At 43.5% G+C, this 13280-nt stretch overlaps 1 protein-coding gene across 18 annotated transcripts in view; it reads left to right on the top strand.

Moving 5' to 3' along the window:
* The window catches only part of KDM2B (lysine demethylase 2B), a 101541-nt gene that overhangs the window by 41886 nt on the left and 46375 nt on the right, over positions 1-13280 (top strand). For 17 of the 18 annotated variants that reach the window (XM_084491445.1, XM_084491447.1, XM_084491438.1 and 14 more), the window contains 2 exons: positions 728-843; positions 7202-7328. The exons of the other annotated variant lie outside the window; for it this stretch is intronic. In XM_084491445.1, coding sequence (XP_084347571.1) covers positions 728-843; positions 7202-7328 — 243 coding nt within the window. The remainder of the gene's footprint in view (positions 1-727; positions 844-7201; positions 7329-13280) is intronic. 18 annotated transcript variants of the gene reach the window in all.

Here is a 13280-nt window from a genome sequence, read left to right as displayed (position 1 = left end):
CAGATGAGCTGTGTGTGGCTGCCTGAATTGCTACATCTGGATTTCTGTTATGGCAGAAAGTTCTTCCCTCACTTTGGAGCCCGTGAAATGAATTCAGGCCCTTCCAGGGTAGGGTCAGAACAGTCAGCTCAGGTACTAGAAATGTTAAGTCCTTTAACTTGGGGCTGGCAGTGAGGAAGATTTCCAATTGCTGCTTCAGGAAGTTGATAATAGAACATAAAACTTTCACCCCTGAAGGAGGGCTGGCAATAACCTGAAATTGTTGACACCTGGAGACGTGTGCGCCAGAGCTGGCATGGAAGAAATTTGATGTGACTCAGTCCAGTTGCACAGCCTGAGCCCACCAGCACCACCAACATGATTTGCAGCCCTAGTGGAGGTGCCAGGAGATCATCTGAGCGCCAAGTGTACTGAGCAGGCTGAGTTTGCTTCTTAGTCATGGATGTGGTTGAGTCACAAGCTTGCGTGTTCTCAGTAAACACTGAAACCGTTCTGTGGATAAATAGAAGAACTCAACACACAGAGGGTTGTGAGACTGTGCATCATAAGATGCCTTCTGCTATTATTAGTCTTAGAGTGGCTATGAGCATACTATTTAACCTTTCGCTACTTAACTTCTCTTCCCCCCTCAGAACGGGGTTTATGGGGTTGTTAAAATGTGATTGTAAATTGCTCTGTGATGCTACATAGTGCAAGGCATTCTCAGTTCTTTGCTTTCCCTCTCTAGGGTGGATACATGCGGTTTATACTCCAGTAGATTCTCTGGTGTTTGGTGGAAATATCCTGCATAGCTTTAATGTTCCCATGCAGCTTCGCATCTATGAAATTGAGGACAGAACAAGGGTAAGGATACTTGATTCTCTTCTTAACTCTGTGACCGTGGTCTGCCCGTTTCTCTCTCTCCCCCGCTTTTCCTTTCTGAGAAACAAGAACTGATGGGATCTCCATGCCAGAATTGTTGGGAGGCAAACATGAAAAAACGAGACTTTCAAATGTTGGTGATTTTTAGTGATGTTTACTCATCTGTTTTTCCCTACTTCCAACAGCCATGCCCATTCTGTATCTTTTGTCTTCCTGTGAACCTTTATAAACAAACTCCCTCGTGCACACAAGCATATTGACCTCTACAGGGCAGTTCCTTTGTACCAGTACACTCCTGCTAACCTCCTGGAATGGATACCAGGGCTGGAGAATAATGGGACAAGGATGGTTTTACTGTCCACAGCTGAACTGAGAAAGCTGTGGAGGAGTTTACTATGAAACATCATCTTCTGTGCTTCTCAGGATTTTCTTCTGCAATGACTCCATAGAATGCAAAAATTTCATGGGGCTAACAAGAGTCTGGGCAGGGGCATTAGTCTGAATGGGGATGTTCACCTGGCTGCAGCAGAGCATTACATCTGGAGGAGGTTTCTGTGCAGCCTCTTGAGGAGTGAAAATTATGCCCTTGATTAATAAGCTTGACACCTAGCTGTCATATGCTTTGCAGTTCCATAAAGCAGCAGCATCTGAAGGAAGTGCCAGTCTTTTACTAGGCTATTACATAAACCGTGTAAGGCAATCACAGCATTTTGATGTAAATACGGACCAGTGTGTGTACAAATTTAGATGGGGCTTTTTGTGGCTGGCTATTTTGGAGGCACTGCACTGTGACAGTGCTGGTAGACTGCAAGCACAGGTGCCAGGTCAAGCGTTTGTGGAGATTTGGGCTGGCAAAACACACAGCGGGAAGCTGTGATGCTTCTTCACTAAAAAATCTTAAAATGGTGTGTGTTGAACGTCAGCTCATTGTGTTCACCTCTACAAGAGGGCACAGAGCTGGCTCCAAGTGGGCTTTTGCCCCAAATCCCTTTGCTTGCAGTGACAGTGCGTTAGTCCGAGACAAATACGTGTTGTTTCGAAAGGCATCTCTGGCTCAGTGAGAGGAAGGGTGTCCTCCCCTCAAGCCTCTCTCTGCCAGTGTTGTGTCGGGAACAGAGTGCTCCCGTGCTTCGCAGGGGTACGGGGGCTGTTAGTCTCCACACTGCAACGCGGTGGTGGGAGAGGTTGGTTTCCTGCAGTGATTGTAATGAAGAGAATGAATCTTTAGTAGAAGAATGAATTCCTGGTGGAAGGCAGATGAAGACAGAAGCTGAAATTCAGAAGAATTTGAACAGAGGGACTGCAGCAGAGGGCAGAAGTAGAGGGAAAGGCCATAAAGGCCAGAGTAGAGCTCAGCCTGGCTTTGAATAGGTGTTCCCAAGGCAAGAATGTGAAGTATCTTAAAAATAAATAAGTAAATAAAGAGTATAAGGACTGGACCAGGAAAAAGTTGGGATGGCAGAAGCAGGAAGGGGCTCACCAGCTTCTTTTGCACAGTGAAACGGGATGGGATGAGCTGTAGGAGTCCTTCAGAAAAAGGACTGGCGGCCAGAGTTGAACTGTGGCTAAGTTCAATAGAGGAGCTCAGCACAGGAAGGTTTTTAGAGTGGCTGTAAGTAAGAACCAGCAATACACACTGGATACGTGTGCTGCAGCTGCTCAAAGGAGAGGCGTGTTGTTGCCATGAAGGGTGCTAGCACAGCTAACTGGAATGGAAAAGACAATTTATTTATTTCCAGTGATGTCTGGAAGGGAAATGCTCTTTTTCCTGATATAAGGAGAGCTGGCATCTTGTTCCCACAGGACCTGAGCAACCCAAAGCCACGCACATTTTATTAGAATTGCAACTGCTCAGCAGTGCTTCTTCATGTCAGGTCCTTCTGCTTGGGAAACTGGGGGCAGCTTTGATCTCCTGAGCTTCTATACCAGGCGGCCCCGTTAGTTTTTTGGTAACTTTCAGGATCTTACTGGGCAGCTACAGTGAAGTGTCTTTGAAAAGTCACTACTACCGTGATCCTGTGGGAAGGTTCTGTGGGTGTGATGTCTGCCTCTTCGAAAATGTCCTGTCACCATTTTTTGGAAAGGGGTTCTGTGACATTTGGAAATCCCAAATCAGACCATTACTCTTGTTGGGTTTGATTTATTTTTCTTCAAAGTATCTGCAGTTCTTTATAATTTGCCCTCCAAGAAATACTTGAGTGCTTTAAAAGAGACTAATGAAAGCCAACAACCCAGAACTTCCACAACTTTACAGTAAGTTTCAGCACTTGTATGTTGCTGTGCCAGCGCTGTGTCTTGCCCAACCCCAGGCCTTTGTTCACAAACTTGTGCTTGTGGGCAGCTGTATAATAACAATGCTGTGTGAACAGCCAAAGACTAGCAAGAAGTTCAAGACAGAAAATAGAAGACTTGCAACTAAAGCATACAGAAGTTTGATGAGAAAGAGGCAGAAAAATCAATACTGTTATTTAGAAATAATAGCGCACGAAACAACTAAAAATATCACGCAGGAATCTTGAAGGGGCAAATGTTTTCAAAACAGAATTCCAGTGTGTACTACTTTATTTGCTTTGCCAATCAAATTTTGTAATTTCTTTGTTCAAATAATTTTATTCATACAGGAGCTAGAATAGCAGACTCAGTACAGTATGTAGTTCACACAAATTTGGCAGTGTGAACATACTGCAAATGAGTTTCTCATCAGTATTGATCTTTCCATTGTGTATAGCACAGAAGTAAATTACACGATGTGATTGACGAAGTAATTTGCCACGCTCAAATCAAAGTGTAATACAGGTGTGTTTCCCTTCTTCATTTTGCAGAGAGCAATTTTATGGAGGTTTCGCTGTGTTTAAAGCTGCTATATAATGCTTAATCATCTTTGATTGCTGATATTCAAAGTCATTTTTATGCTAGGTGTAGTTGTTATTGTCTTAGCAGCTAAGACAAGAATAAATACATGGTTGAAACGGTAATGCTGATTTACAGCCTGATAAAATTGCCTAGTTTATATACTTGTCATGCTTATTCTAGCTTAATTTCTCAAATCCCTAGGAGACTTTTTAAGAGGGTTATAGCCATTTAAAAATAGTTTTAAGGAGTAATAAAAAACATGTCTATTGTTGGAAACAGCTCCTAATGTGCAATTGAGGTAAACAAATATTCTCCAGCCTTACAGTTTGTAGAGACTCTCATTTTGCAGTCTGGCTTTCCTAGAGGCCAATTAACAGCTAGTCAAATAGGCCAAGCTGTTTAGCTCTCTGCTAGACCAGCTTGAATAACCGCAAAGCAGGCTGCCATGCAGAGATTCATCATCTTGGCACAGGGGTGTTACAGCTCCGTATTACTGAAGAGGAAGAATGTGTCAAACTCACTCCCAACTCGTCTAAATTTAACGGTGTTAAAAGACTGGAACATGGATGGGGACAGGAGCACTCAAAATACATCTGTAAGGTGGTCACTCACAGATGACGGTGTTTGCTACTGATGTGGTTTTTTGGAACTTTGGATAATATCTAAAGTGGATAGATGGATTATTTTGTAAATAATCGAATGTTGTTTTTCAAGATTCTGATTAGAGTGATTAAACACAAGTAGAGTTTGTACTTGTAACAAAATCTTAATGGGTATTGTGGAAGAGAAATGATTTCGTAGGGAAACTTTGTGCCTTACTTCCTACAACGTTTTTTTTTTTGTTTTGTTTTTGGAGGGAGGTACAGGTCTCTAAAAGTATTTCACTTTGAAAATAGATCATACTCCAGAGAGGATTTTTCTCACTGTACAGGAATAATTTTAAAAAAATATTCTGTGGATTGTAAATTATTAATCATAGAAGTTAGAGCTGGAAATGCTGGTTAGATGTAGTCTATTTCCCTGCTGGTAGGGGGTTTAGTCCTCTGGCAGAGTCTGTATCAGGTAGGACACTTTTAAATGATCACGTAACTTCCCCCCAAATAAGAGTTCATTTGACCGTGACTGTACAATGGAAAAATTACGGACTTGTATGTAACACAGCTCACACCCATCAATTAAGAAACGTTCAAGGCTATCGTAAATAATGTTCCCTGTGCTTCTTCGTAAGGCAAATTTTAAAAGATTTTAAAGCTCCGTTAGACTTACTCCAATGGCAAAGGCCACGGCAGATCTCTGCACAGTACCTCGTGTTGGATGTGGTAGCTCTTAGTTCAGAAGGCTTGCAAAGGCAGAGCCTTCCCAGGCAAACAGTGAATTACAGAGGCATGGAGGGATTTGCTGTGGGTTGGAACATTGATAGTGAGGCAATTAGGAACTCAAATTGAATATTAAAGATTGATATACATAATGGGAGCACTGCATGCATTACTGCCTTGTCTTTCACATTGAATTAACATTGGTAACAACTAAATTTGGTGAAGCTCAGAATCTGTCAACAAATGTTGAGCAATGATGTCTTTAATATTCCCAGGCATGTGGCTGAAAACCTTTTGAAGGCAAGGCTGAGGGGTGGAAGGCGGCTTCCTGTTTGTAAGTCAATTCTTTGCAAATTTTGTTTCCTGCAGTGCTCTCTTGGAAAAATTTGAGTTCCTTTATTAGCATATATTTTAGCATGGCTAATTTCCCCTGTGTTCCGTAATAGTGATACGTGACTCGAGCTCTTCTTTATGACAAATAACTAAACCAAAGGAAAGAAATTCTCGACTGCAAAAAGGCCCTGGGGTTAAATGTTCTCACATTTAGGGGGATTCTGGTTGGTTGGTTGGTTATTTTTTCCATTTTTTTTTCTTTGGTGTCTGTTCTTTATAACAAACATCAGGGAAACATATGAAAAGTTGCAGCATTGCTGGATGCATGACCCATCGCACCACACAGTTCAGATTTGCCAGCTCCACTTGTGGAGGATTTAAGAAATCTTAACTTTGGGGAATTGCCATGGAATATCGAAGTCCTACATTGTGATACATTTAGTGGGATGACGCAGTGTGTTCTCCCTTAATTACATGTTGTTTCACTGCTGAAAGTGCTTGTGCTCCCTGTGGGAGCAGAGGCAGGTTCTTTGCCCATGTTGGGGACAGTTTTTGAGCCTTCTTGTGTCTTTGGCGTGGCCGAGTGGATGCTGGTGTCACCAGGCAGATGTGTAGACTGGGCCTGCTCTGCAGAGCCGGATCTGAGTTTCCAGGTGTTGCAGTAGTGGGTCTCTTTAGACCTCACAGCTTTTTGGGTGATGTGTGGTGGGGTGGTGGTTTTTGTTTTCAATCAGTTAAGATAATGGTCCTTCTAGTGCAGTCCAGCTTTTCATTAAACGTGGGTGGACACCTCTTAGCTAGGGGAGCAGTTAAAATCCATAAAATGCCTTAAAGCGATTCTTAAATACCAGCGCAATGCATGCATGCAAACCTGCAAAATGCAATTTCTGTGTCACCAAGAGAAAAAGAAGCGTACAGAGCAAGTACAAGTGCAGGCAAGATGCGTGACATCTGTTTCTAACAAATCACAACCAATATTTCTATGTTCTTGCATTTGGGGACCTTCCTAGGTTGTTCCTTGGTACAGTGACCTCCCATGGATAGAAAACTATTGGGGAAGACGAGGAAACCCACTTCATTTTCTTCTGAATCTGAAATGATCTCACAAATGCATACCATTACAGATTAAGATTTTTGTGTACAAACAGGTCTGAGATGAAAGAAAAAATGCGCAGCTTGACAGTCTTTTGTCAAAATCCCGCTTTCAGTTTTGTTTGTAGCAAAAGTTAGCTCCCTACCAAAATGCGAGGTGTAAACCACAAAAGGGATTTTTGCTTTTAATGTGTATACTAATCATCAAGAATTTGTGTTTGTTCGTTTGTTTAATCAAATTGTTGGGAAGGTGGTAATTGGAAAAAGATGTATTTCCTGCTTGAGTCATTTTAGGTAGTGCTGCCATTTTGATTTAAAAAAAATGATGATAATATAATCATGTGCTAGTGCTTTGGAAATGAAATAAACCACTTCTGTTTTAACTTGGATTTTAGTGACTAACATCTGTATGTGACCACCCTATGTTTACACAGAAGGTAAAGAATGCCGTGGGGGCCATCCATCAGTTTCATGATTTCACAAGAACACAAACCCTTTCCTCTCCCGCCACCCCAAGAGGATACAAATTAGTGAACCAAGAAATGATGCTATCATGGCAGGCAGGCAGGCGGCCTCCTCGCTTTGTATGCTGAAGGCATCCGTCTCACGCGGCTCCCCCCGCCCTCCCCTCCCCCTGCTGCATACTGTGTGTGCTCGTGCTAACACGATGAGAATGATGGCTGGCCCTTGTGCTGCAAACTTCTCCTCCCTTCCCCGTGGACTGACGGTCTCAACCTTGCTTTCAGGTGCACGCCAAATTCCGTTATCCTTTCTACTATGAAATGTGCTGGTATGTTCTGGAGAGATACGTGTCCTGTGTGACCCAGCGCTGCCACCTCAGCAAAGAGTACCAGAGAGAATCAATGTTAATTGGTGAGTGAGCCTGGTGTTAATTGGTGAGTGAGCCCGGTGTTAATTGGTGAGCGAGTCCTCCGAGCGCGTGTTCAGAACCGATGCTAGCACCTTAGGCTTTGGTTGCTTTGGTTTCTGCAGAGATATTAAATTGCATTGGAGAATTGTGGAAATTCTGGTGAACTGTTTCTTTATTTTGAGGTGGGGAGGCTTTGGCTCTGAAGCATTTTCATGAAGTACCAACTTACTTTGAATGCTATTTATTGAGCATTCCTTAGCAAGTGGATCCTAGAAAAAACAATTTTTGGATGCATCTCTTTCTTGGTTTCAGTACTGTTTGTGTTAAGGTGATGTGCCAAACAGTTGAGGATTTACTGCTGTGTTTGGCACAGTACCTTAGTAGCCAGAAATGTGTGCGTTGCAAATGTGCTCTGGTAGGATGGATATTTAGTCCTTTTATAGCGTGTCTCCTCCACAGAACGCTCAACAGTCACTATACCTGGCTTCTTTCTCTTCTCCTTTTTTTAATCTTGACTTCAATTCTGTCTGTTTGGTGATTGACTTCTGCTTCAAGAGAATACCAAAACCAAGAAAACACCTACACAAATCTACATGATCTATAACCTCAGTGCAGGGAGGTCAAGAAACCTTTAAAACAGCTGAAAATGGACCAGAGCAGAGATGGATGGACGTGCCTGCAGCGGGAAGGCATTGCTTGGTGCTGCTGTGAGCTTTACATCAGTGTGTTGCAATTCCAGTTGCTGCCTTTCTGAACTGCCCTTTTTTCCTTCCCTGGGTTGGAACAAGGCAGCAGGCCATGTTACCTCCCTGCTTTTAAGCACAGAATGGCTGAAAGGAACACGAGCACCAGCTAAATCTTCACTGATACGTATTAAGTCTGGAGGAGAACTAAAGTATTTCTGTGCTTCCCACCCCAAGATGCCAGTTGGAGTGAACTTGGACTGTGTGGAACTGCTCTGGACAGGAGGGAAATGATTGCTCTAGCATAATCTTCAGTAGGGGTTGAAGAACGTATAAGCCCATAAGCCCCACTCTAGACATATTTTCTGTCCAAGACTGACTTGAGGGACCTAAAAGGCCATGTAGATCAGCCAGAGAATTTTTTGGGGTCCCTGGGAACTTGAGTGGTACACATTTTGTGTCTTTGCTCCATGAGTCCCTGATCAGAAGGGATTAGTAAAGCAGGAATTCCATGTGGAAGAAGTGTGATGTAGGGTCATCCTAGAGCAAAGGACAAATTAGCCCCTTAGATCTGCTCTTCAAAAAAGCAGCAACAAAGCTGGTAACTGTGTGCCTTGGAAAATGCAGAACCAACCTCCCGTAGTGAAAACCAGTGGCATGAGAAGAGGCTCTTCCTGGCGGCAGGGTGAGGGTGCCAGATCACCGAGGTGTAATTGCAGAGCAAATTAGATGTGGGGAGTGGATGGTTCAGGATATTGAGACGGGACCTTTTCCAGCTAAATGACCAGTGTGAATTGAAGCCCAGCTCAGTGATTACTGATAATGGGTTGGTGATCCCCATGAAGTGTGTCTCAGTCCGGTTATTAGCTGAGAGAGGCTGAAATCATACAAAAGCTCACTGGGAACTGCAGTTGTTCAGCATCTAGAGGGAAAAAGATCGTTCTGCATGACCAACGAGTGTCAACCACAAAGGCATCAGCAAAAGCAACATTGGCAGCAGTTTCTGGGTCTTCTTGCCTCTTTGTGGTGGCTTTGGTTGTTGGCCTGCTGGAAGGTGAATATTAAACTGTTTACATGTTGATTCAGCGTGGTTTTATGGTCGTTCCAAGCTAATACAAGAAACATGCTGCTCTCATAAGATGAATCTCTTCTGTGAACCCTCAAGGTCGTGTGGCTGCCCCGTGAGCTGAATCAGCTCAGTGACCCGACTGAAATGAATCCTCCCCAAAAAGGAACACGTTTGTTATCGGTAGGACCAATGAGCTGATCTCACCTGCAGCCCTGCTGCAAGGCTGCTAGTGCCAGCTCGGTGCTGGAGTGCCTGCCTGGGCAGACCTTGGGCTGTTGGTGCTGTCTTGAATGAATTGGTTCCTGCAGCGTGCTCAAGTGGTATCTGCTGACAGCGTGTGGCTCATCCACCTGCCGGCTGTCTCTTGACTTCAGGGTATTAGCATGCCGATAAAATCTCTGACATTGACATCCAGGGCCTTTCTCTCCAGGAGTGACAGATTCCTACTTTGTCAGGCACTTGGTTTTTATTTCTTAGCAAAATCTTAACCTTAAAATAATTATTTAGCTGGAGATTGCAGTACAACAGCCCAGATCTCCTACTGGATCTTTCACTACGGCATTTATCAAATTCTCTGCAGGAGTAAAGGGACATCATTTACCTTGACAAAGCTGTGATGTTTTGTTTTGCTTGAGTAATACTGTTTCATAGACTTGCTTGTCTTTCTTCTACCTGGTCTCAGTGTCCAGCCTCTTGACTCAAATAAATCTCCGTGAACTTCAGTCCTTGAATTACACTCGTTTGTCCTGCGGGGTCTGTATCTTGCTATCATTCACCTGCTATGGGATGGGAGATCTAAAGGAAGTCGCTACTCCAAAACCCCACTGCTTTAGTTTTGAAGTTTTTCTTCAGAACTGTTAAGGTCCTTAAATTGTTAAATGCTCTTCTCTTCCTTAGAGACTTTCCTATCTGCAAGCAATGCCTTGATTTCCCATGAGAGAGTATCCCCTGACGAAGAATTTCCCGTCGTTCTCCTTAAAGAGTAATGAAACAAAGTACTTAACTTCCCTGCAGGCCCCTCAATAGATTTAATTGTCTTCTGTCCTCCTTGGTTTCAGAGAAAAAAATCTTCATGTCCTTGTGTTGATTTTCAGAAACTTCTCTTGAAGAATGAGTGTTTCCACTGCTTATTTTCCTTTTTCTTTTTTCTTTTTTAATTTTCTTGACGTACTTTGTTATGAACGTCTTACTTAATAACTTTTCTTTTGGGTTCCAGGACTTGTTTTTTTCCCCACCCCTAAGCTGGGCTGCTCTCTTTCCTTACAAACCATTCAATATAGTGGGCCCACTGGGTCTCAGAAGCCGCAGAGATGACCACAAGTTGATGAGGACACATCCTCCAGAGAGAGAGCGGCATGCTGCCTGTGATCTCTGGGATTCACAGGGTGGTGACTTTCATAGAGTCAATAGAAATCCAGTTCTCCTCTTTGGGAAAAAAACAGACACTACTGTGGTGATAGAGAACATCTTGGGAGAATACAGAACTGAGTTCATAATGATTTGTGCTTTAAGGATATCTTTAGACCCCTTGTGTTATGTTTTCATCGCGTAGTATTTATTTACCCTGGCATGAAGGCTGCCAAATTCAGAGTGACTCTTTCAAGGTAAGGCCTACTCAGGAAAATGTATTCCTGTGATACCTCTGCCAATGTGGTTATATGCTAATATAGCAATTTTAACTGTTCTTTGTATTTCTGTTTCCTAAATGTCTGGACTCACAGAACTTCAGAAAACAAACCAGCCTCAGCATAGGTGAGGCTGAAACCTTGGAGTGTTCCACTCCTGAAATGAAAATGCCAGCCCTTCTGAAGGAGTCGGAGGAAGGCTCTGTGGCTTCTTTTCCCATTCTTCAGGCCTGGGACGAGATTTCAGGCAGTTGCCTCCTAGGTAGTGAGTGTTCTTTCTCTGATCTCTTCCACAGAAGGGCAAACACTCAGGGGAATGATGGCACGACAGAAATCACAGGCTGCTGTAAAAGCACACAATCTCTTTCTCCCCCTTTTTCTTTTCCTTGTCCCCCTCAGCTGTGACATTTGTCCTGCCAGCTGAAATCAGAAGGGGATCCTATTTGGGTTTCCACTTAGATTTGAACATGCGCTGCTTCAGGAGGGATGTGTCTTCATTATTTTTACTCTTATCATGAATGAGTCTGTACTGGTTGTTTTCAGCCACAATTGACCTTCAGCGAGATACGGATCTGGAGAGTGAGCTGACAAAGAGTAATTGGGAGAAAATACTGGGCTATCAGAAATCCACTTTCTCTGTAGCCTGCAGCTTTTAAGATTCCCATTGCTAAAATTTTAACGGGATGGCTCTAACTGTATATTAAGCCTGATGGATGAAGAAAATGTGCCCTCTGGCATGGTGAAGGAGCCATGTCATCTTTTTTTTTCCCTCTCCTTCTTCTCAGAGGATGGAATGGGTTTGCTTATTGGTAGGCAGGTACTGGACTACATTGAGTGGTATCTGTATGAGGTGCTCCACACAGCAACACATTTCCAGTATGCACAGTTTTGTTTTTTCCTTTTTTTTTTCTGCTAATGAAAATGTAATTTCTGTCTTTAGCAGGCCAGTAGGAACTGCTACTCCCAAGCCACAGTGCCAAGGTTTGAAACTGGGAATGGCAAGGTAGATAATGGACACTGGACTTTTGTAAAGAGTTCAGAAAGATTTTGTACTCATACCTCACCCTCCTCCCTGTCTTTTAAGTTCTGTAATACAAGTCACTTTTCAGCAATGAAAGAAACTGTGTGTAATTATCTTTCTTGTACAAGTGGGTGACTGTGGGGAAAGTTAAGTGATTTGCCCAGAACCACAGGGAAGTGAATTGCTGTAGGGAAAAAAACAAAACATTTTTTTCTAGCTTTCTGTCCTGTGGTCAAGCCTGTGCTGCTGCTACTCCTCACTGAGTTCTGTCATTGATTGGTTGTGTAATGTGGTTTTATTCCCTCAAAATGGGGAGTGTTGAAGGTCTTTTAGGGCTATCTCAACTGGGTGGGAGCTTGGACTGGCCAACAACTCTGAAACTGGAGTCCCGAGCAGGTATTGGTTGGGGCAGTGGCTCAGGAGGAGAAACCACAGTTGTGCTTAGCAGGAGCTCCTTTCCATGGAGACGCTTCATAAACTAAAATACTACAAGTCAGCGGAGCCCTGGCGATATAGTGCTTAAAATGCCCTTCTTGACAAAGTAAATGCAGATTTCGTTTATGTAGGACATAAGTGTACAGCATCGTAATTCTGAGTCAGATACTGTTTTCATTACAATGAATAAATAAAACTCATGGCATGTTGCATTATACCAAAACACTTGGAAACACAAACTGAAACTTCCTCACTTTGAACTTACCCATCCATTATTGATTCCCTTGGAATTTTTTAATTGTTTTTAAATTAGCAACAGTAGCAGACAGTTGCTGCCCTTTGAAAGCAGTCCACTCTCGCTCCCAATGGTGTAACAGGGCTGTAATCCCCTGGTGCTCCAGCATGGGCCGATGCACTTCAGGTTATGAGCAAGCCCCATCCCCACGGGTAAAGTTAGGGCCAGTCATCGTGTAACTGTCAGGCTGGCAAAGAACTGGCCCTTGTTTGGTGATGTTCATTCATCCTCAGGTCAGATTGGGATTATTTTTTGCATGTGATTATGCTTGCTGATTATCCGTACCCAGGTGTAGCTGGGCCAGCAGTGCCTGGTTTGTGCAGGCAGCAGCAGCTGGCAGAGCTGAATTGCTGAGCCCCACGTGTGCCTGCTTCCCATGGGAATAGCCCCCAGGATGCTGCGATGCTCCTCTCCTCTCCTCTCCTCTTTTGCCTTTTGCTTCATTAGATTAGAGCAAGAGACAAAAAGTGGAGCGCTGTCTCAAAGGCTGTTTTCTCTTAGCGCCTGAGAATTCCTTGCAGTAAATTATTCACACCTCCATAACGTGATCTCCTTCTCTTTCCTTAAGCTTTGGCTACGCTTGCGATTTGCCCCACTTACAGCCAGCAGTTCGTGTTCAGCAGAGCCACAGCATAGGAAGACAAAAGCACGGTTTTCTTTGTAGAGTTTTACCCCAATTTCAGTCAGTGGCACTGCACTAGTACCACTAGCACAGTGGTACCTGCTTTCACCTGCTTCTCTTTCATTGCTGGCTTCTTCTCCCATCTAGCCTAGGCTTCTGTGCTTCAGGCAATTAATTGTTAAATGCTTCACCAAGGCAGTGTGG

Source organism: Aythya ferina (genome assembly GCF_964211825.1).
Source record: "Aythya ferina genome assembly, chromosome: 17".
NCBI lineage: Eukaryota > Metazoa > Chordata > Aves > Anseriformes > Anatidae > Aythya > Aythya ferina.
The sequence above is the reverse complement of the archived record's forward strand: the minus strand, read 5'-3'. Positions and strand labels throughout refer to the sequence as shown.